We start from the raw sequence: 27,036 nt of genomic DNA, 5'->3' as shown, positions 1-27,036 counted from the left end.
AAAACATTTCGTTGGTAATGACCGTACATCTTCTCTAAAGTGTCTCTAAACTTCGTGTCTTAGGATTATTCATTATCAGTCAGCACCTGTCATATGAAATGAACCAATAAAACCAGCACACAGACAAACCTGAATATGGAAAGAATGCAAACACTAATAGAAAAACCAGTCTTTCATTGGATAATTAAACTGGTAATTAATCAACAGAGACGATGTGTTGTATGTATATACGCGGTAATCAGCTATGTGTTTCGCACAGGGGACTTTCTACTATGTGCATGTATTGACTGATTTCGTCAGAAGACGTGCCGATGTTTTAGCAAAAATTAATTTCAAGACAACATATGACCTTTCCCTTGCTTGACAATTGAAGGGACTGAAAAATTGCTTCGACTCAACCGTAATTCCGACTCAATGAAAATTAAGTCATCATAACTGAAATGATATAAATAGATGTTGAAGGAAAAAAATCGGGACTCCAAAATTATTTTTGACTCAAACGGAATTTCGACTCAAGCGATTTCGAAACAACGAGTTTCAACTGTATTGGGATTAAATACAAACTACAAACTATATTCATCTTAAATGATGCTAAATGACCACCTTTCAAATGTCCTCATTTTGCCATGTACTTACACCAAGGGTGGGTGTTTCTGTCCAAAATAAAATGGCACAAAATACCTATTTTGGATAGAAACACCGACCCTAAGTGAAAAAATTGGACATAGTTAAGATATTAGAAAAATAACAATTAATACCTTCCTTTCGTAATAAGTACATTGAAGTGCAAAATGTACTTCTTATCGTAAACTTGTAAACAGTAAAAATTAAATAGGAATTGGTGCAAAATATCAATTTGAAATGACCGCCCCCTTATTTTTATACGTAGACATTTTATGTAAATGTCGCAGTCGTTGTTTCTGATGTTAACAGGCCAATGTCGGTTGTTTAAAAATAAACTATAAATAGTTATCGTATGCAAAGACTATCCGTTGATGTTAGGAACAGCCAACAGTGCTACAGCCTGTTCAATAACATCTTCAGTAGTCCAGGTAAGTCATCATCTCATTGGGCCATTGTGCCACAAATCTTCAATTGAATATGAAGTGATTGTAGTTTGCCTGCACTAGATCACATATTTTTCATTGATTATGTGAAAAAAATCCTTTAGAGATATTGCAACCATTCGGCTTTAACATCTTTGTCTCCCAGAAATAATGAAATCATTAATTTTCCTGTCGTTTGTAAAGTCTGTGAAGTTATTAATTCTCCGATGAAAATCGATCGACGAGATGCTTTTTCTCTGATTAACTAATCGATATTTGGATAATGTTTCAACGCTAAAAAACTAAAATAAAAAGACTCTTGCACTAAGAAAATATCAATATCTGTTCAGTAACATAATTTCATGGCTGTTTACCCAGAATGAATAAAGAGCATGTAAGTTACAATATTGAGGACACTCGTTCTAAAAATGTTTAAATATTAAAATAATTAAATATGAAACAAATGATTTCACACAAAACATACCTCTTGCAAGAAGAAGACATTGGAACCACATTGTTGAAATTCAAACGACTTCGCCTTTGAAATCTGTAGTGAATTATTGCTGTACGTAAATTCCTAATGGGATACTTCACTTCTATGTTGGCGCTTATATACGCGAAGAAAAATAGTCCTTCGCTCCTATCGACATGGCATACATTACTATAAATATTTGAAGAAAAATCTCAAATGGAAACAGAAAGTGTACATATAATAAGACGTCTTCATATTGATTATCAATTTGCTATAAGGGTTTATGACCTGTTTTACATTGATATTCCCTGTTAATGAAACCGTCACTAATAAGCTTTCGTTTGTAAGAAAATCTATTCGTACATATTAGAGAATAATCACCATTACAGTGTTTATGGATGATATCATGTCTTCGTTATGTTATTAATAGTTAATATCTAGATACTTTCTATAAAGGAGGAAGAGCAGTAAATGTCCCCATTATATCTTATATAATTGCACTATGACATTTATTGCTTTCAATATAATCGGCTTTTGAGAAGGAAAAAAAAACAATTATGACGAACTTATTGGACCATCAGTGTTTGTTGTGACCGTTATATCATGGAATGTAAATTTTGATTTTCAGACTTCCCCAAAATCAAAACACGACGACAAGAATCAATATAACGATAAATCTTGTGTATGGGTGGTTGTTCTGATATAAATGGAACCTAATTGATATCTGTCTAATGGTCACTAGCCGTTATTTACGTATGTTTTCACATAAATTGTGAGGCTGCAAGTTGCATAGCTACTCTGTCTAATAATACTCACATGTGTTCTGTGGATACAGATTTTGCACTTGGAATATTTATACCTGTACATTATTCAATAGTTCTTAGCAATATATCTATCATGTTTATGCTGCATTTCAAGTCCAACTCCATAAACGTCGATCTTTTATAATAACTAACACAACTTTATATCATGACAAAAAGTATTTATAAAGGGAATGATTAGTAAGAAATATAACTAAATGTTTACTAATTCCTCCGTTGTTTCACAAGGAGATCCTCGTTAAATCCGTTCATAAGATTACGTAAAAAAATAAATAAACGTAGAAAGCAGAAAGTAAGCCTAGTCTGTGGAAGCGTTATGTTAATGGCATGTTAGAAATAATCATACACGGATCACATAAGGATTTGACTGCGAATATCAATAATGTGGATACCACAAACAGCGTCAAATTTACATCTGATGAAGAAATCGATGGCACTCTCTCATTCCTTGACACCTTCCTAGTAAAAATGATGACGGTACTATCAAAGTCTATAGGAAAAAGACACACATAGACCAATTCCCCAACTTCCGCTCGTACCACTCCTTATACTAAAAGCTGGGCATTATGCTCAACAGATGAGAAATGATTGGCACGGAAGAACAAGACAATAACCAAGAAAAAATCACATCCATAGCATATGAAAACACTGATTGGGCAGCCCAGAAATTTAACAACGAATTTAGTAAAAACAAGAAACAAGAGTTAAAAGCATCATGATATCTGGGTAAAATACTGCAATTGCTACCTGTTAGAAAATATTGTAAAAACTGAATATACACATTTCCGTTGCAATTTATTGAAAACAGAAAACATAAAACAAAAAACATCTCTGAATAGAGTACAAGCCTTTATTCTCTAATAATAAACGGTAATCATGATTTTTTTGTCGCGAAGAATTGAAACTGACACAAAAAGATATGATGAAAATTTCCAGAATAGTTTTGGATTAAACAAAAATATGATGTGCTTGAATAATTGATAACAAAATAGTGTTGACCTTAGTGATTATTTTCATTTCTGGTATTTCATACATATGGTATGATACCTACCCTGATCCAACTCTTAATGTAATAAAAAAGTTACATGAAGTGTCTTTATTACAATAGGACTTACAACTACGTCCTTCAAACCTCTGTTGATAGTTCAAATTTTCAACATGGATGCAATGGGTTATAATAAGAGCATATATCTACTATTTTGACTATTGCTTTACTGCTTTTATAGGTATCGTATCCAACTACTGCATAATGTATCGAATTGACATTTTATATTGAAACGTCTTAATTATAAATGCAATCAAAATTAGTCCAAGATATTACAAAAACACAAATGAATATCACATTTTAATGCAAACTTAAAGTTAGATAGATTCAAATAATTTAACTGCTTCATACAGCTGTTTCGTCCTCCTAGTATGCGTCAGTGATGCTAAGGGCCTCAATTCTGAAGCCTAGGAGGCATCTACAGTAAAGGGGTAAGGATAACCAATACCGTGAAGTGTATCTGCTATTTATCAAAAAGTTAAAAATAGAATAACCACAGATTACACGTGGGTTATATCCTTACATGCCCTAAAAATTAAATAATCGTAAGAAAGACACACAGGACATGCATAGAATGATAAAAAACTAACGGGAGAGCAACGGGAAATATATTCCTTTGGTAGTAAGAAATGGAATTAATAGACTTTCTTTGTAATAAAAAATGAGTTGTTGCTCTTATACACAATAAATTGATGTTTTAACCTTTTAACGTTTGGAAATTGTATCCAGAATTTAATAATGTGCTGCTTGGGTTGCTGCCCCTGATCTGGTTCCTTTCATTGTCCTTTGTTGTCCTGTTTCCTTGGATCCTATATATTGTATTACGGTTACCTTGAGTCAAGAATCTATTATTTTGTATGTCAACATACTCATTGTCTCATAGATTCATTAATAATTTTCATTAAATATTAATAGGGATATATAACTCTTATCTTTTCAGTTAATCAGACGATCAAAATGACTACATGTATTTTAACACGACGAGGGTGCTTTGTTAAATCCATCTTATGTATTCTATTTTTACATACTTAAACTTGCCTCACCAATATATGATCATTTCGAAGAGGACACAGTTAACAATAAGTCAATATGATAAAATACAGTCGATTCCCGTCACTGCCGAATACAGCAAAATATGTGTGGCAGGTGTAATGCACTTGTACAATGTAGGATAAATTCGAATAAGTGAATAACTGTTTTCATGCATTTGTTTTTTAGTTTGGTGCCTCAAGCTTACCCATGGGAACGAGACTTTTTTTTCAAATCGGTATTTGAATTTCCAATTTTGGGAAAATCTAGGAAACAAAATTTTAACACAGAAGCTGTACGATGGAACTTGTTAAGAAATTATTGAGTCTGTGTTCATCCCAATCTATTTGAACACACGAGATCCACTAGCCTTAGACCTGTTACATGCTGCATGGCACAGGCTCATTTTTATATTAGCATAGTAGGGCATGTGACCCTGTATTGAATGGTGCATTATTGTACTGCGTGACGATGTCTTCCGGGTAATTTCTGATAGCATTAAACAATGACACTACCGCAGGAAGTTCAGAGGGGTCAGGCTATTGCAATGATTATGAAAGGTCAAAGGCAAATACAAGTTGCCAGACATTTCGGTGTCCATATTTACAATGAGGAACGTCTTGTTAGACGTCTAATATGTTTGTGTGTACTAGCGAATCATCACAATATGTTTGTGTGTACTAGTGTATCATCACAATATGTTTGTGTATACTAGTGTATCATCACAATATGTTTGTGTGTACAAGTGTATCATCACAATATGTTTGTGTATACTAGTGTATCATCACAATATGTTTGTGTGTACAAGTGTATCATCACAATATGTTTGTGTGTACTAGCGAATCATCACAATATGTTTGTATGTACTAGCGAATCATCACAATATGTTTGTGTGTACAAGTGTATCATCACAATATGTTTGTGTATACTAGTGTATCATCACAATATGATTGTGTGTACTAGTGAATCGTCACAATATGTTTGTGTATAATAGTGTATCATGACAATATGTTTGTGTGCATTAGTGTATCATCACAATATGTTTGTGTGTACTTGTGTATCATCACAATATGATTGTGTGTACTAGTGTATCATCACAATATGTTTGTGTGTATAGTGTATCATCACAATATATCTATATATTCCTCCGTATCATTAAATTAGCCTTGCGAGTTCCGTGATCATGGTAGGGTTAGTGACATGCATTTAGGACATACATGTTCGTGTTCGTTGCGATATTTTCCACGTAGACCTTGTTGTAGACATCATAAAGGCGGCATGTTTGAAACTCTTCCTCCGTCTTGGTTATGGTGAATGACACACATTTCAGATGCCTTACACAGTAGACAGCGCACTTTCTTAAGGTGGTGTTAATTTTCTCGTCCAAGTGATTTATGCTTGGAATAAAGCCCCGGTCCGCATGTGCCTTTTTGAAGTGGGAATCGTTTCTGTTGAACGGGGAACAAGTCGTGCTCGCAGTGGTAGCTGTGATCGTAATCTCTAAAATGTACGAAGAATAATGTTGATTAATAATTATAATTCGGTTGTATTTAACAGAACTTTATTATTCAATTTAAAGATAACCTTTACATCATTGTTGACAAATGTGAGATTCCCATTTAAAATGGATGCCGTTATAGATGTGTGAAACATGTGATATGAATTTAGTAATAGACATGACATGTGCCGAAGAACAAAGGAAACTGAATTAACATACAAGAAGAATTTTCTAGTACCTTATATAGTATTCTCATCGAAAACGAATTCAAATTTGAAATCTGTGTAAAATATTTTAAAAAGTCTAAATTTGGACTATATTTTACCATGGAATAGCAAAATACTATCGAGAATGTAATGTGTGCAGGAATCCGTCTCCAAGCACATAATAAAGTCATCTTATTATTGTACAACAATTTGTGTCCTTTATCATTGAAAGTAACATCCGACGCATTTTTTTCGACAGCGAAACAATTGCTTTTAGTAAGTTTTTGCTTGAAACGTTCTTCTCAACTGATCAACTGATTTGTAAAAGTTAGTGAGTGTCGTAAAATAGTGTTGTGGGCCTTTACATTACGCTTTTGTTGATCTTCAACCTATCTAAGAGGTATCAACTTTTTCCGAGGATAGATGTGATGGTCAATAATTTATCTTACTGACATCTGGTATCATTAATTTGTAGTCATTATTGAAGCAATATGTATGTATCAGGTCCTGTATTCATGAAGCCGTTCTCATGCTCAAGCATGAATTTTGTGCTCAAGCATTATGCCTTGCTAAAGTTAAAAAATAATAAATAAGGCTGATTTTGACAAAAGATTTAAAAAAAAAATTGAAAGGACTTCAAGTCAAAGCATTATTCAATGTTTATATTTGACATTTTTATTATTTTATGTGATTTAGGTGAATTATAAAAATATTTGCTTGAGCACAAAATCTATGCTTGAACATGAGAATGGTTTCATGAATACGAGCCTAGGTGTAGATATAACATTAATTTAGAAATAATTTAATATATCAGTTGTAATGGCAATATTAGCTGTCACCATAGAAATGATTCAATATATCGGATGTGGTAATATTAGCTGTCACCATAGAAATAATTCAATATATCGGATGTGGTTATATTAGCTGTCACCATAGAAATGATTTGATATATCGGATGTGGTAATATCAGCTGTCACCATAGAAATAATTCAATATATCGGATGTGGTAATATTAGCTGTCACCATAGAAATAATTCAATATATCGGATGTGGTTATATTAGCTGTCACCATAGAAATAATTCAATATATCGGATGTGGTTATATTAGCTGTCACCATAGAAATAATTCAATATATCGGATGTGGTAATATTAGCTGTCACCATAGAAATAATTCAATATATCGGATGTGGTTATATTAGCTGTCACCATAGAAATAATATATCGGATATATTAGCTGTCACCATAGAAATAATTCAATATATCGGATGTGGTAATATTAGCTGTCACCATAGAAATAATTCAATATATCGGATGTGGTAATATTAGCTGTCACCATAGAAATAATTCAATATATCGGATGTGGTTATATTAGCTGTCACCATAGAAATAATTCAATATATCGGATGTGGTAATATTAGCTGTCACCATAGAAATAATTCAATATATCAAATGTGGTTATATTAGCTGTCACCATAGAAATAATTAAATATATTGGATGTGGTAATATTAGCTGTCAATATATCGGATGTGGTTATATTAGCTGTCACCATAGAAATGATTCGATATATCGGATGTGGTAATATTAGCTGTCACCATAGAAATAATTCAATATATCGGATGTGGTTATATTAGCTGTCACCATAGAAATAATTCAATATATCAAATGTGGTAATATAAGCTGTCACCATAGAAATAATTCAATATATCGGATGTGGTTATATTAGCTGTCACCATAGAAATGATTCAATATATCGGATGTGGTTATATTAGCTGTCACCATAGAAATAATTCAATATATCGGATGTGGTTATATTAGCTGTCACCATAGAAATGATTCAATATATCGGATGTGGTTATATTAGCTGTCACCATAGAAATAATTCAATATATCGGATGTGGTAATATTAGCTGTCACCATAGAAATAATTAAATATATCGGATGTGGTTATATTAGCTGTCACCATAGAAATGATTCAATATATCGGATGTGGTTATATTAGCTGTCACCATAGAAATAATTCAATATATCGGATGTGGTAATATTAGCTGTCACCATAGAAATAATTCAATATATCGGATGTGGTTATATTAGCTGTCACCATAGAAATAATTCAATATATCGGATGTGGTTATATTAGCTGTCACCATAGAAATAATTCAATATATCGGATGTGGTAATATTAGCTGTCACCATAGAAATGATTCAATATATCGGATGTGGTAATATTAGCTGTCACCATAGAAATGATTTGATATATCGGATGTGGTAATATTAGCTGTCACCATAGAAATGATTCAATATATCGGATGTGGTAATATTAGCTGTCACCATAGAAATGATTCAATATATCGGATGTGGTAATATTAGCTGTCACCATAGAAATGATTCAATATATCGGATGTGGTAATATTAGCTGTCACCATAGAAATGATTCAATATATCGGATGTGGTAATATTAGCTGTCACCATAGAAATGATTTGATATATCGGATGTGGTAATATTAGCTGTCACCATAGAAATGATTTGATATATCGGATGTGGTAATATTAGCTGTCACCATAGAAATAATTCAATATATCGGATGTGGTTATATTAGCTGTCACCATAGAAATAATTCAATATATCGGATGTGGTAATATTAGCTGTCACCATAGAAATAATTCAATATATCGGATGTGGTAATATTAGCTGTCACCATAGAAATAATTCAATATATCGGATGTGGTTATATTAGCTGTCACCATAGAAATAATTCAATATATCGGATGTGGTAATATTAGCTGTCACCATAGAAATAATTCAATATATCGGATGTGGTTATATTAGCTGTCACCATAGAAATAATTCAATATATCGGATGTGGTAATATTAGCTGTCACCATAGAAATAATTCAATATATCGGATGTGGTTATATTAGCTGTCACCATAGAAATAATTCAATATATCGGATGTGGTGGTAATATTAGCTGTCACCATAGAAATAATTCAATATATCGGATGTGGTGGTAATATTAGCTGTCACCATAGAAATAATTCAATATATCGGATGTGGTTATATTAGCTGTCACCATAGAAATAATTCAATATATCGGATGTGGTAATATTAGCTGTCACCATAGAAATAATTCAATATATCGGATGTGGTTATATTAGCTGTCATAGAAATAATTCAATATATCGGATGTGGTTATATTAGCTGTCACCATAGAAATGATTCGATATATCGGATGTGGTTATATTAGCTGTCACCATAGAAATGATTCGATATATCGGATGTGGTAATATTAGCTGTCACCATAGAAATAATTATATCGGATGTGGTATATATCACCATAGGATGTGGTAATATAAGCTGTCACCATAGAAATGATTCAATATATCGGATGTGGTAATATTAGCTGTCACCATAGAAATAATTCAATATATCGGATGTGGTGGTAATAGTAGCTGTCACCATAGAAATAATTCAATATATAGGATGTGGTAATATAAGCTGTCACCATAGAAATAATTCAATATATCGGATATGGTGGTAATATTAGCTGTCACCATAGAAATAATTCAATATATCGGATGTGGTAATATTAGCTGTCACCATAGAAATGATTCAATATATCGGATGTGGTTATATTAGCTGTCACCATAGAAATAATTCAATATATCGGATGTGGTTATATTAGCTGTCACCATAGAAATAATTCAATATATCGGATGTGGTTATATTAGCTGTCACCATAGAAATAATTCAATATATCGGATGTGGTAATATTAGCTAGTCAATATATCCATAGAAATAATTCAATATATCGGATGTGGTTATATTAGCTGTCACCATAGAAATAATTCAATATATCGGATGTGGTTATATTAGCTGTCACCATAGAAATAATTCAATATATCGGATGTGGTAATATTAGCTGTCACCATAGAAATAATTCAATATATCGGATGTGGATGTGGTAATATTAGCTGTCACCATATATCGGAGAAATAATTGTGGTAATATTAGCTGTCACCATAGAAATATATATATCGGATGTGGTAATATTAGCTGAAACATCTCGGGACTGTAGGTAGGGGAGTGACTTTATACTATATTATATAATCATCTGGGGGCTGTAGGTAGGGGAGTGACTTTACACTATATTATATAATCATCTGGGGACTGTAGGTAGGGGAGTGACTTTACACTATATTATATAATCATCTCGGGACTGTAGGTAGGGGAGTGACTTTACACTATATTATATAATCATCTCGGGACTGTAGGTAGGGGAGTGACTTTACACTATATTATATAATCATCTGGGGACTGTAGGTAGGGGAGTGACTTTACACTATATTATATAATCATCTGGGGGCTGTAGGTAGGGGAGTGACTTTACACTATATTATATAAACATCTTGGGACTGTAGGTAGGGGAGTGACTTTACACTATATTATATAATCATCTGGGGACTGTAGGTAGGGGAGTGACTTTACACTATATTATATAATCATCTGGGGACTGTAGGTAGGGGAGTGACTTTACACTATATTATATAATCATCTCGGGACTGTAGGTAGGGGAGTGACTTTATACTATATTATATAATCATCTGGGGGGCTGTAGGTAGGGGAGTGACTTTACACTATATTATATAAATATCTCGGGACTGTAGGTAGGGGAGTGACTTTACACTATATTATATAAATATCTCGGGACTGTAGGTAGGGGAGTGACTTTACACTATATTATATAATCATCTGGGGACTGTAGGTAGGGGAGTGACTTTACACTATATTATATAAATATCTCGGGACTGTAGGTAGGGGAGTGACTTTATACTATATTATATAAATATCTCGGGACTGTAGGTAGGGGAGTGACTTTATACTATATTATATAATCATCTCGGGACTGTAGGTAGGGGAGTGACTTTACACTACATTATATAATCATCTCGGGACTGTAGGTAGGGGAGTGACTTTACACTATATTATATAATCATCTCGGGACTGTAGGTAGGGGAGTGACTTTACACTATATTATATAATCATCTCGGGACTGTAGGTAGGGGAGTGACTTTATACTATATTATATAATCATCTCGGGACTGTAGGTAGGGGAGTGACTTTATACTATATTATATAATCATCTCGGGACTGTAGGTAGGGGAGTGACTTTATACTATATTATATAATCATCTCGGGACTGTAGGTAGGGGAGTGACTTTACACTATATTATATAATCATCTCGGGACTGTAGGTAGGGGAGTGACTTTATATAATCACTATATTATATAATAAATATCTGGGGACTGTAGGTAGGGGAGTGACTTTATACTATATTATATAATCATCTCGGGACTGTAGGTAGGGGAGTGACTTTATACTATATTATATAAACATCTCGGGACTGTAGGTAGGGGAGTGACTTTATACTATATTATATAAATATCTCGGGACTGTAGGTAGGGGAGTGACTTTAGACTATATTATATAAATATCTGGGGACTGTAGGTAGGGGAATGACTTTACACTATATTATATAATCATCTGGGGACTGTAGGTAGGGGAGTGACTTTACACTATATTATATAAATATCTCGGGACTGTAGGTAGGGGAGTGACTTTATACTATATTATATAATCATCTCGGGACTGTAGGTAGGGGAGTGACTTTATACTATATTATATAATCATCTGGGGGCTGTAGGTAGGGGAGTGACTTTATACTATATTATATAATCATCTCGGGACTGTAGGTAGGGGAGTGACTTTACACTATATTATATAATCATCTGGGGGGCTGTAGGTAGGGGAGTGACTTTATACTATATTATATAATCATCTGGGGACTGCAGGTAGGAGAGAGACTTTCAACAATATTATATAATAATCTCTTGAACGCAGGTCGAGGAGTGACTTTACACTATATTATATAATCATCTGGGGACTGTAGGAAGGGGAGTGACTTTATACTATATCATATAATCATCTGTGGGGCTGTAGGTAGGGGAGTGACTTTACACTATATTATATAATCATCTCGGGACTGTAGGTAGGGGAGTGACTTTACACTATATTATATAAACATCTCGGGACTGTAGGTAGGGGAGTGACTTTATACTATATTATATAAACATCTGGGGGCTGTAGGTAGGGGAGTGACTTTATATAATATATAATCATCTGGGGGCTGTAGGTAGGGGAGTGACTTTACACTATATTATATAATCATCTGGGGGCTGTAGGTAGGGGAATGACTTTACACTATATTATATAACCATCTGGGGGGCTGTAGGTAGGGGAGTGACTTTACACTATATTATATAATCATCTGGGGGCTGTAGGTAGGGGAGTATATTATATAAACATCTCGGGACTGTAGGTAGGGGAGTGACTTTATACTATATTATATAAATATCTCGGGACTGTAGGTAGGGGAGTGACTTTACACTATATTATATAAACATCTCGGGACTGTAGGTAGGGGAGTGACTTTACACTATATTATATAAACATCTCGGGACTGTAGGTAGGGGAGTGACTTTATACTATATTATATAAATATCTCGGGACTGTAGGTAGGGGAGTGACTTTACACTATATTATATAAATATCTCGGGACTGTAGGTAGGGGAGTGACTTTACACTATATTATATAATCATCTGGGGACTGTAGGTAGGGGAGTGACTTTATACTATATTATATAAATATCTCGGGACTGTAGGTAGGGGAGTGACTTTACAGTATATTATATAAACATCTCGGAACTGTAGGTAGGGGAGTGACTTTACACTACATTATATAATCATCTCGGGACTGTAGGTAGGGGAGTGACTTTATACTATATTATATAAATATCTCGGGACTGTAGGTAGGGGAGTGACTTTACACTATATTATATAATCATCTGGGGAGTGACTTTACACTATATTATATAATCATCTGGGACTGTAGGTAGGGGAGTGACTTTACACTATATTATATAATCATCTGGGGGCTGTAGGTAGGGGAGTGACTTTATACTATATTATATAATCATCTGGGGGCTGTAGGTAGGGGAGTGACTTTACACTATATTATATAATCATCTGGGGGCTGTAGGTAGGGGAATGACTTTACACTATATTATATAATCATCTGGGGACTGTAGGTAGGGGAGTGACTTTATACTATATTATATAAACATCTCGGGACTGTAGGTAGGGGAGTGACTTTACACTATATTATATAATCATCTGGGGACTGTAGGTAGGGGAGTGACTTTACACTATAATATATACACATCTCGGGACTGTAGGTAGGGGAGTGACTTTACACTATAATATATAATCATCTCGGGACTGTAGGTAGGGGAGTGACTTTATACTATATTATATAATCATCTCGGGACTGTAGGTAGGGGAGTGACTTTACACTATATTATATAATCATCTCGGGACTGTAGGTAGGGGAGTGACTTTATACTATATTATATAAATATCTCGGGACTGTAGGTAGGGGAGTGACTTTACACTATATTATATAATCATCTCGGGACTGTAGGTAGGGGAGTGACTTTATACTATATTATATAAACATCTCGGGACTGTAGGTAGGGGAGTGACTTTACACTATATTATATAATCATCTCGGGACTGTAGGTAGGGGAGTGACTTTATACTATATTATATAATCATCTCGGGACTGTAGGTAGGGGAGTGACTTTATACTATATTATATAATCATCTCGGGACTGTAGGTAGGGGAGTAACTTTATACTATATTATATAAAAATCTCGGGACTGTAGGTAGGGGAGTGACTTTACACTACATTATATAATCATCTCGGGACTGTAGGTAGGGGAGTGACTTTATACTATATTATATAAATATCTCGGGACTGTAGGTAGGGGAGTGACTTTACACTATATTATATAATCATCTCGGGACTGTAGGTAGGGGAGTGACTTTATACTATATTATATAAATATCTCGGGACTGTAGGTAGGGGAGTGACTTTACACTACATTATATAATCATCTCGGGACTGTAGGTAGGGGAGTGACTTTACACTATATTATATAAATATCTCGGGACTGTAGGTAGGGGAGTGACTTTACACTATATTATATAATCATCTGGGGGCTGTAGGTAGGGGAGTGACTTTACACTATATTATATAAATATCTCGGGACTGTAGGTAGGGGAGTGACTTTACACTATATTATATAATCATCTCTGGACTGTAGGTAGGGGAGTGACTTTACACTATATTATATAATCATCTGGGGACTGTAGGTAGGGGAGTGACTTTACACTATATTATATAATCATCTGGGACTGGTAGGGGGGAGATATTATATAAATATCTATATTATATAAATATATAATCTCTCGGGACTGTAGGTAGGGGAGTGACTTTACACTATATTATATAATCATCTCGGGACTGTAGGTAGGGGAGTGACTTTATACTATATTATATAAATATCTCGGGACTGTAGGTAGGGGAGTGACTTTACACTATATTATATAAATATCTCGGGACTGTAGGTAGGGGAGTGACTTTACACTACATTATATAATCATCTCGGGACTGTAGGTAGGGGAGTGACTTTACACTACATTATATAATCATCTCGGGACTGTAGGTAGGGGAGTGACTTTATACTATATTATATAATCATCTCGGGACTGTAGGTAGGGGAGTGACTTTATACTATATTATATAAATATCTCGGGACTGTAGGTAGGGGAGTGACTTTATACTATATTATATAATCATCTCGGGACTGTAGGTAGGGGAGTGACTTTATACTATATTATATAATCATCTCGGGACTGTAGGTAGGGGAGTGACTTTACACTATATTATATAATCATCTCGGGACTGTAGGTAGGGGAGTGACTTTATACTATATTATATAAATATCTCGGGACTGTAGGTAGGGGAGTGACTTTATACTATATTATATAATCATCTGGGGGCTGTAGGTAGGGGAGTGACTTTACACTATATTATATAATCATCTGGGGGCTGTAGGTAGGGGAGTGACTTTATACTATATTATATAAATATCTCGGGACTGTAGGTAGGGGAGTGACTTTACACTACATTATATAATCATCTCGGGACTGTAGGTAGGGGAGTGACTTTATACTATATTATATAAAAATCTCGGGACTGTAGGTAGGGGAGTGACTTTATACTATATTATATAATCATCTCGGGACTGTAGGTAGGGGAGTGACTTTATACTATATTATATAAATATCTCGGGACTGTAGGTAGGGGAGTGACTTTATACTATATTATATAATAATCTACTGTAGGTAGGGGAGTGACTTTACTATATTATATAAACATCTTGGGACTGTAGGTAGGGGAGTGACTTTACACTATATTATATAATCATCTCGGGACTGTAGGTAGGGGAGTGACTTTACACTATATTATATAATCATCTGGGGACTGTAGGTAGGGGAGTGACTTTACACTATATTATATAATCATCTCGGGACTGTAGGTAGGGGAGTGACTTTATACTATATTATATAATCATCTCGGGACTGTAGGTAGGGGAGTGACTTTACACTATATTATATAATCATCTGGGGGCTGTAGGTAGGGGAGTGACTTTACACTATATTATATAATCATCTCGGGACTGTAGGTAGGGGAGTGACTTTACACTATATTATATAATCATCTCGGGACTGTAGGTAGGGGAGTGACTTTACACTATATTATATAAACATCTCGGGACTGTAGGTAGGGGAATGACTTTACACTATATTATATAATCATCTCGGGACTGTAGGTAGGGGAGTGACTTTATACTATATTATATAAATATCTCGGGACTGTAGGTAGGGGAGTGACTTTACACTATATTATATAATCATCTGGGGGCTGTAGGTAGGGGAGTGACTTTACACTATATTATATAATCATCTCGGGACTGTAGGTAGGGGAGTGACTTTACACTATATTATATAATCATCTGGGGACTGTAGGTAGGGGAGTGACTTTACACTATATTATATAATCATCTGGGGGCTGTAGGTAGGGGAGTGACTTTACACTATATTATATAAATATCTCGGGACTGTAGGTAGGGGAGTGACTTTACACTATATTATATAATCATCTCGGGACTGTAGGTAGGGGAGTGACTTTACACTATATTATATAATCATCTGGGGGCTGTAGGTAGGGGAATGACTTTACACTATATTATATAATCATCTGGGGACTGTAGGTAGGGGAGTGACTTTACACTATATTATATAAATATCTCGGGACTGTAGGTAGGGGAGTGACTTTACACTATATTATATAATCATCTCGGGACTGTAGGTAGGGGAGTGACTTTATACTATATTATATAATCATCTGGGGGCTGTAGGTAGGGGAGTGACTTTACACTATATTATATAATCATCTCGGGACTGTAGGTAGGGGAGTGACTTTACACTATATTATATAAACATCTCGGGACTGTAGGTAGGGGAGTGACTTTATACTATATTATATAAACATCTCGGGACTGTAGGTAGGGGAGTGACTTTATACTATATTATATAAATATCTCGGGACTGTAGGTAGGGGAGTGACTTTATACTATATTATATAAATATCTCGGGACTGTAGGTAGGGGAGTGACTTTACACTATATTATATAATCATCTCGGGACTGTAGGTAGGGGAGTGACTTTATACTATATTATATAATCATCTCGGGACTGTAGGTAGGGGAGTGACTTTATACTATATTATATAATCATCTCGGGACTGTAGGTAGGGGAGTGACTTTATACTATATTATATATATAATCATCTCGGGACTGTAGGTAGGGGAGTGACTTTATACTATATTATATAAATATCTCGGGACTGTAGGTAGGGGAGTGACTTTATACTATATTATATAATCATCTCGGGACTGTAGGTAGGGGAGTGACTTTATACTATATTATATAAATATCTCGGGACTGTAGGTAGGGGAGTGACTTTATACTATATTATATAAATATCTCGGGACTGTAGGTAGGGGAGTGACTTTACACTATATTATATAATCATCTGGGGACTGTAGGAAGGGGAGTGACTTTATACTATATCATATAATCATCTGTGGGGCTGTAGGTAGGGGAGTGACTTTACACTATATTATATAATCATCTCGGGACTGTAGGTAGGGGAGTGACTTTATACTATATTATATAACCATCTGGGGGCTGTAGGTAGGGGAATGACTTTACACTATATTATATAACCATCTGGGGACTGTAGGTAGGGGAGTGACTTTACACTATATTATATAATCATCTGGGGACTGTAGGTAGGGGAATGACTTTACACTATATTATATAATCATCTGGGGGCTGTAGGTAGGGGAGTGACTTTACACTATATTATATAATCATCTGGGGGCTGTAGGTAGGGGAGTGACTTTACACTATATTATATAAATATCTCGGGACTGTAGGTAGGGGAGTGACTTTACACTATATTATATAATCATCTGGGGACTGTAGGTAGGGGAGTGACTATCTTGATCCATTTTTCCTTCACTAACTAGAATCTCATTTTTGTAAATATACAAATATGGTATTCCGTTTTTAACACCAAGCACAAAATGTTGTTCAAAGTCTGCAGAGCGATAATGAAAGATGGTATTGTCTGTGACGGACTCCGGGTATATAAAAACGCTAAGAGTGAAGTCTTTAAAGTGTACAGCGGCAGTGACGTTGAGATCCATATGGGTACAAGTGTTGTCATTGAAACTAATTGGTGTGCATTGTACAGATGGATGGGATCCCTCAAACAGGTAAGTATTCACACTGCTTAGCTGGCCCGTTTTATATTCTGTTTCGTACGTGTGAAACTTGTCGCAGACCGGATATTGGTAAGTTACGGCTGCATTTTGACTGACTGTAACATCCATAACTGAAAGTAAAAATAAATCAATTAATGTAGCGATTAAGGGTTGGTATCAAGTTCATTCTAGTATATACAACGACCAAAATGCAATATTAACCATCTTTTCTCTTTTAGTTTGGTCGGACGTGGTGAATGACCTGTACACAAAGTTCAGCAAACAATATGTCACGAGCTTACTTTAGAAGAAACTCTAATTGAAACTGGAAATAAGTCTTTATTGGACATTATTTTCAGGTAATTAAACATGAACTGTATAGGTTTTCACACATCACAACAAGTTGAAATAACGTGAAAAGATTCTTACTAAATGTTTGAAATAGAGATCGGTGTTCTGCTGAGGTGAAAGAGATCCCTTATATCATTATTAGTTACTTTGTCTAACAATGTATTTAATGAAATATCGGTAAAACAATATGAAAACGTATCTACTTCGGAATTGTAATCCCTTTCCGAAAAGTACGTTGAGATCGAGTTGGATAATGTAATATCAAATAATGAACAAATAGATGGTTTAATTATCATTTATCAAGTTTTTGTAATTGCAAACATGTCTTTAAATGAATCATGATGTTAACAAACATATTGGCTATTTTCGTCCACTAAAGCAGGTCACGACCCTGGTGCATTCAGCCATTCAAGCCGCCGTTTGAAGAATCATTTTTGGCTTAAACATATATTGACATATGATAATTTCTAAGAGATTTACGTTTGGGTAAATAATCGCAACGCCGATGTATATATCAGATTAATGCAATCTGTACATTATCTCAGTAAGATTTTAAGTCTAGTACGGCCTGTTTTAATTATACAAAGACCTCTAAGATTTGTTTCGCAACAGGGTTTATATTTTACTACACATCAGGTTGTATACATAGTACTGATATCTTTCTAATGTGAACTTTTCCTGTTTTCATACAAATATGTCCGGTATTTCGTTTTATGCCTGGTAGATATATATTCTTCACTGCGAATTCTATATTGTTCTTTGGAATAATTATTATCTACATACCCAGCATATTTCGTTTGATATCCTATAGTCCCTATCATGTTTGAAAACGGCTGCTGACAAATATCACAGTTTATTTAGTTATTCATATACTTACTTCAGAAGAATCTCTAATGTATGTGGAAGAATAGTAAAACGGAGGTATTATATAGAAATGGAACATTCCTAGGTTTCTCTTATTACCAATGCCTAATCTTGGAAACATTCCAACGGTGTCAGGTATCTGATTTTAACCCACTATTACACTTCTAGGTATGTAGACCAGTAAATTTACTTAAAATGCTAAAATAAGTTTAGAACAAAGAACGAACATTTTTTTAAAAAAAGTGTTTTTAAGCTTATAAATTACGATAAAGTTGACATTAGTACAACTAGTACTGTTAAATCACGCTTCAAACAAGCCTAAATTATGTATTAGAAGAAATCTGTATTAAAAAATATTCGTTTTGTGATTGTTTCTAACGATGTTCTTTTGTATTATGTATTTTTAAATGAAAAACAATGTCAAATTTCTGAAATAATTTGGAAAAGGTAAAACGAAAAATATGTGACAATTTTGAGATCGTTTTTTTTATAATCTTCAAAACCAATTGCTGAAAATACGGTGATATCATGATGGAAACCTTTCATCCTGAAAAACTTAAATTGACAATTTAGTAACTTCAAGAGAAGTTTGAAACATAAACACAACATAAATATTAACATTATAAAAACATACCTCCAAACAGCAGTATCCATTGAAAAAGGCCCATTTTTACTTCAATATGGCCAATAGGGTTTATTTGGCTTGGAGTTAAGACACGTGAACTGATATATGTTGTCACTGTGGATACTTCTCTTGTACTGATACTGAATACACAGATTTCTTTCACTGTTTCAAAACAATTCGTGCAAAACATTTCTTTCATTAATACGAGAGAGAAAGACAGGATCGTGATATAGAAAATATTAATAATTAACATATATATTGCTGGTAAATTGTTTCTTCTTTACAGTCGGATGCAGTTTTATAGGATAGAACTCAATATATCGCATTAACACTATTGATGAGACAATAAATGTTAGTTAATTGCTTTAGAACATGATTTACATCTTCTAATTGATGTGAGAAAATCCTGATGGAACCAGTAACACTACGCTATAAAATACATATCTTTCCTTGATGATTCATAGATCTTTGAGAAACGTTTCAATATCACTGTTAGCAATTGTAAACGGAAAGATATGCAAATCGGTGAAAATTTATTTCTTGTTGAAGGGAGAGAGGGGAGGTGTTTTTAAATTGTTTTATTGCATCAATCACACAATTAACTACAAGTGAGACAAAAAGTTCTTAATGAAAACACTTACTACATAAAAATATCAGCTATTGTTTCATTCTTAAATAAGTTTCCTATTTTTGTCGGATCTTGTTCGCTGCATTATGGGCCAGCATATAAATCGAATAGAGATCACGGTTTCTTTAAATATGGATAAATATCTTGCATTTTGCACATTTTGAAATCTTATTGATCTGTCAACGAAATGTATTTCTTAATAAGGAATATGCATATGTTTAAGTCTATCACTTCAAGATTTTCGACCATGCCAAGTAGGAAAGTGGTGGGATTTTTTTATTTTTTGCAAAACAATATTATGTTAATACTGAATTTATAAAGCATGTCCAGAGTGATATAATATGTGTACAATCCCAAAAAGCTACATTCCTGATGTTCTGAATTTATTCGTTTATATATTTAATTTGTAAAAATATTCTATGTGTATGAATGTCTTTCTAGTCATCCTAGTTTAGAAAAATATCCAAAATATTGTGCCACCTTTCATGAGAATGTTGAGGAAAGGTCAATACAGTTCATCATAGCTTGTGAAAGAAACATTTAGACGGTTTTTCAATGTTTTTCAGTTGTCTCAATTATTATGCAAAACATCTTCATTTTTTCCATAATAAGTCATCCTTTTCTACCAATCTCTCGTTATTGCACTGAGAATACTTTTAACGTTCCTGAAATTGATATTTATTGGGCATTTCTGAATAAAACAATTCAAAGACGTAATATTTCCATGCTCGTCTACTACGTTTTTAACATAGAAGATTCCTTCATTACACAGATTTTTGAAGAATATTGTTTATCTATTAACTTTAATTTCTTTATCAAACCACAGAGGATGAGAGAGAAAGTTTTCTGGGGCTGCCGTGGAGCATTCGTAAAGATTTCCCCAAATAGACACAATTTCCTTCCAGAAATTCCCGAAATTGCACCTTCTTACTACTTCCTCTAGTCCATGTTTTATTAAACTCCATATTTCATTTCCTTTACCACCAATTAGCATTTTTTTAAATCTGTATGATTCCATGGGTCCAAAAATTTCTTTATCCACGCTACTTTTAACGATTTACTATAAGAAAAATGTCTGGTAGTTTCAAACCTACACCTTAAAAATCACAAATTAAAAGATTCAATAATCATTATTCTATTTCATATGTTTTTTTAAATCTTTGGAATTTTTTGAGTATCTTAACATATGGACTAGGTATTTGTACAATAACAGGAAATACAAACGTCTTGATAAAATTCATTCTACTAATTATAGAATGATTCATGAAAGACCAGTCTTCGAGAAGTGACTCCACTGACTTCAGTTTTCAACAAAATTATCTTCTTGAATATCGTTTTTTGATAAATCATATCTTACTTCTAAAAGCTTAAATTTCCCTAGATGATTCCAAGATTAGTTATGCTCCATTTCTATATCCTCCAGGCAGCCCCGTTCTACCCCAATCCATACAGCATGAAATTGATGATAAACATCAAGAAAATATCGACATGGCAACATAAGCATAATTCAAACTCAAATTCCATAAAAATAGGGCCAAATATGAACAAAAGAAATATTTACACTAGGACTTCTAAAACCGTCCAAGGAAAAAAAGCAGGTGTTCAGGAAGAGTAAGCGTCTTCTGCTTCATTGACGACACTCGCAATGTAAACCGTAGTTAATTCAAGTACGTAATGTCACGTTTCAAATGCGAACAAGATATACAACAACGGAACCAACAGGCAAGCTAATGAGAATCAAATACGTCCAGCCTCATGTCGCACAAAGACAGAATATTTCTCAATGATATCACTATGGCGGCCATAAAACTTCCCCGTAATTTTCATCATTTGATTTCCAATTCTGGTGGATATATACCCTGGACGTAGTAAAACAAATTCTTGTTTTTTTAAACACAAGACGTCATCAATATATCCGAAGGTGAAATTAAACAACTTTGCAAGCTCATTGTGACCTGTTTTAGTAAGCTCTTCAATAAGTTCAGCCTCTTATGAACACAAAAACAAGTCAGTCAACAGAGGAGCGCAGTTGTTTCGTGTAAGTATGCTAATAGTATGTTGGAAGATCTTATTATTATTATTAATATCATGACATTAACGGCCCGTCAACACATGAAAGGTAATTAGGGCCTTCAAGCGGTAAAACACACAGCGATCCGGAGGGAAATAACACCAAACAAACTAAAAGGCTAAAACAAATGTTAAAACTTGTTAAATTGTTATATTATCACAAAAGATTAAAATAATAAGTCATAGTCTATAATATAGACCAACATCTTTCAGATAACCGAGAATTTTATTAATCTCAACAGTTTCAAAAAGGGTCTTTAGACTTGTAATGTTATGATAAAAAATGCTCGAGTAGACAGAAGATCAATGCTGTCAAAAAAAAAAAAAAAAAAAACGGTGAGTGGCCCATCACATCCTATGCACCGTGGGTTATCTTTGCCTTTCAACATATTCGAATGCGAAAGGTATGTAAGGCCCATCTGAAGACGTCAAGTACAACTTCGTCTCGGTGGTTGTCTCTATAGCATGGAGACCATTCACCGATGATAGGTTTTAGGATTGTAATTTATTGTCAGTATATTGATTCCATTCCTCCCGCCACTGAGCTATTAAAATTTGTTTGATAAATGGTTTAAAATCAGAAAAATGAATTTTGAAAACAACAGATGGTAGCGATAAAGTTTCCTTTGCGGCACGATCTGCTTTTTCATTGCCTGGTATTCCCATGTGCCCAGGAACCCAGCAATAGCAATACGGAAGTTAAGGGCAAGTTCATGGTATAGTAATAATTTATCACATATGAAAATATTTTCGATATTTCTAATTCTAAGACTTTGTAGTACAGAAAGAGAATTTGAATAGATCACAGCTCTCATTACTTTGTTTGTTTGAATATATTCAAGGGCGAGGTAGATAGCTCGCGCTTCTGCCGAGAATATTGAGGTGTTGTTCGGTAGCCGGTATTCATACGCTTCATCTCGTGAAAAAAGGTGAAACTGTCAGTGTCTGATTAACCATTTCATGAAGTGAAAAGTCAACTTTAGGTGAATGCAAGAGCCAGGGTATCTTACCACCAAACTCTCCGTAGATGTATTTTAAATATAAGGACTTTTTAAAAGAATTTTCGTCTTCATCAAGCATCAATGTTGAGTCATCTGCATACCGGTTTACAAGATATTCAGAATTATTCAAAATAATGCCCTCGACATCAGGTTCAAACTTTATTGCTGCACTTAGTAATTCATTACAAATTATAAAAAGAACCATTGTTTTTCAATAGAAGCTGATATATGTGAGTATAAAGTTTTAAAACAGTTAATAATGAAGTAACAAAAAGCGAAAAAAAAAACTATTTTTGAATGCCCACTCAATGGAATCGAATGCTTTCTCAAAATTCAACATCAACAAAATAATCGATTGATTATTTTTTCAGCTATTTCAATAATATTACTTATTATCCAAGTACATTATGCTATGTAACGACCTTTAACAAACCCCGCCTGACTCGGACTTACGATATCAACTAGAGTTTGATTCTATTGACAATACATGATGATGCAAACTTAAAGGCGACATTGAATAAGATAACGGGTTTCCATTTTTGTAAATACAATTTTGATTCCCATGGTTTCGGAACACACTTAATTAAACCTCGACGTTGATTTATTGATATTTCCATATATGTAAATTAATCAATACCTTGTCAATTAAAAACTTCCGATTCGTATTTTACCCTTTTCCAAATAGCATATTGATGAGGATAAGAAAAGCGTATCCCTAACAAGTGGACCTTAGATTTATGTAATGTAATGAATGACGCTTTTGAAAAAAAAAGTCCCATAGAAAAACTTTCAGACATGCTTCCTATATTCACGATATAAGGAGCCTGAGGGTCCCCGACGTGCTGTTTTATAAATCATCCTAGTCTAGTATAATTTATTGTAAAATCAACTTGTATATACTTGTATTAATAAAATATGTAGTTTACATAACGCATCGTATTCCAACAGAATATAGATTAGTAAAATGTGTTGTAAAATTAAAAAAGCACTTGTATGAAGAATCTTTATGTAGTTTACATAACACATTGTATTTGTATACAAAATACCTCTTTTTTTGTATTTCATACTGGTAAATGCATAATGGTATAATGTAATATGATTGATTGGAAACAAAGTGGACAAACTGACTGACACACTGCTAACCTTTACATGATTTCTTTGCATTTCATATTGTTAAATGCATGATACTTTAACCTATTATGTTTAATTGACTGTTTCTTTAATTCATATTATTTATCATCATATACATTTATTCCTCCAAGCATGAAGAGTTAAACGAAATACATATTATATCGATACACCAAGTATACGAAATGAATATATATAAGTATGAAAAAAGGTTGACTGGCAAATAAAGGTCAGACAAAAGAAACAGTGTAATGCATTTCATACTAGCAATCATATATTCAGTATGATGCAAAAGTAGATAAACATGTACGCCGCAATATTCACTGGAAAGAAAAAAAGCCTTCACTGCAAAAATACAGCAGTCTCGCACGAAAGACAAGAAAATGTTGTTCTTCGTGAGAGCAGTCCAAGATATAATGAGCAACTACTTCTAATACAAGCTTATTACATTGTGCACATAAAAATTCTGGAGGAACAATCCAGAGTTTTACAACATTAGTACAGGTTTTGCACATTAATGATGAACAGTTTCAATACGAGACCGTTAATTTTCTGTTAGAGAAAATCAAAGCCAAAAAGACAATACAGTGGACCTATATAACTTGGCACCTGTGATTGGATTGATACCGGTACCACAAAATATTACAGTAAAGAAGGGCAAAACATTGGCTACGTAGCTGATTCACGCTTGAATTCGTTTTATTTAGGAAGATACCGACGTCAGCCTCTGTGACGACCTCATTTCCAAGAAACCAGGGCCGAGTCATCTTTGAAAAAAATTTTACTTTCATTAAAGACAATCACAATAGACTTAGATGCATTGAACTTGAATCGCCACTAACAGTTGTAAGTGTACCAGATAACCATGAGATTGTCAAGATCACGTTTACAATGAGATAACAATTTTTATGGTCAACTTGAGTTGGACAAAGTTACATTGACGTCATGAATAAAAATAAAATACTCTGCACAGCACAACTCATTTCACCAATCATTAATAAGAACTGCATATAGTCAATATAATATACTAAAAGGATACAGAAACGCAGGGTTAACTTTAAACCAGAAATTTAGTATGATATCGGGCTTCATTTAAAACGAAATTTTGTATACTTACAGATAAATTAAAGCTTAAAAATTTCCAAAGTCTGCATTTTGCATCTGACAATTGGTTTAGAGGTACTTACGATTAAATTGAATGGACCCATAGGATTTTGAAATTGAAATTGAACTGAATCATCAATATCTTGTGTGTCCGCCGTTTGCTGTGGTCACGGCCTTTATTCTTCTGGTCATAGAGTTCATGAGAGCGTTAATCCGTCTTATGGGGATGTTGTCCCACTCTTCAATCAGAGCTCTAGTCAACTGCTCTCGAGTAGCAGGGGGTGGCTGGCGCTTTCGAACCTGTCTATCCAACTGGTCCCAAAGATGCTCGATCGGGGACAAATCAGGGCTATATGGCGGCCAATCTAGTGGTTGAATGTTGTTGTTGGCCAGAAAGACTTGGCAAATCCTTGCTACTTGGGGCCTAGCATTATCCTGCTGGAGGGTTAGATTATGCTGCTGTAAGAAAGGGATAACATGGGGTCGGAGGATCTCATCTCTATACTTAGCTGCTGTAAAATTGCCATCAATAACAACCAATTGTGATTTTAACCCGTGTGAGATTCCTCCCCACACCATTACTGAACCGCCCCCAAACCTATCCCTCTCTACAACGCAAGCGTCCGTAAAACGTTCGCCACGACGTCGGTAGACACGTTGACGGCCGTCAAATCGATAAAGACAGAATCGAGACTCGTCCGTGAAGAAAACTTGTCTCCACTGCCTCAGTGGAAACCGTCGTGGAGCATGTGCAGCGACCCAGGCCATACGACGCTGACGTCGAGCAGGGGTAAGGTGTGGACCTACGTAGGGGCGCCGTGCTCTTACAGCAACTTCTCGTAATCGATTCCTTACAGTTTTTGAACTTATAGGACGCCCATGTTTGACGAACATTAAGTGCACTCTCAACGGCAGTAAGGCGCCGATTACGCACATGAGAGATGACGATATAGCGATCCTGACGTCGCGACGTTACGCGCGGACGTCCTGACCTAGGTCGATCAGCCAATCGCCCAGTTTCCCGAAGACGTCTTACAAGACGTTCTATGATGGAAACATTTACACAAAAGTGCTTAGCAACCTGATTTTGCAGCTGTCCTTGCATCAGCATCTGAATGACCTGACCCCACTGAACTTCTCAATTCTCATCAAATTCTCAATTAATTTTAGGGAAGCAGTTGGTCTGTATAAAGACTAACGAAGAGTGACTTGACCAACGCTGCATGAGACCAGAACAACACGGTGCACGAGATTCTTGTTTTTTCCTTCCTCCATTTACCAGAGCTGCGCACTGTACCATGACTAAATTTTCGATACATGACAAGGTGTAATATGACCTAATTGCTCAA

At 34.5% G+C, this 27,036-nt stretch overlaps 1 protein-coding gene across 1 annotated transcript; it reads right to left on the bottom strand.

The window, feature by feature from the left end:
- Positions 1 to 5,605: 5,605 nt before the first annotated feature.
- Positions 5,606 to 19,799, bottom strand: LOC132561996 (uncharacterized). The gene is made up of 3 exons (XM_060226722.1): positions 19,766 to 19,799; positions 17,649 to 18,047; positions 5,606 to 5,913 (listed from the first exon to the last, which is right to left on the bottom strand). Exons 1-3 carry the CDS (start codon positions 19,797 to 19,799, stop codon positions 5,606 to 5,608), a joined length of 741 nt encoding a protein of 246 aa, XP_060082705.1.
- Between the last annotated feature and the right edge of the window lie 7,237 nt (positions 19,800 to 27,036).

The sequence above is a fragment of the Ylistrum balloti genome, unplaced genomic scaffold (genome assembly GCF_031769215.1).
Source record: "Ylistrum balloti isolate Yb309-2 unplaced genomic scaffold, AGI_CSIRO_Ybal_v1 Utg371318, whole genome shotgun sequence".
In the NCBI taxonomy this organism is placed as follows: Eukaryota; Metazoa; Mollusca; class Bivalvia; order Pectinida; family Pectinidae; genus Ylistrum; species Ylistrum balloti.
The sequence above is the reverse complement of the archived record's forward strand: the minus strand, read 5'-3'. Positions and strand labels throughout refer to the sequence as shown.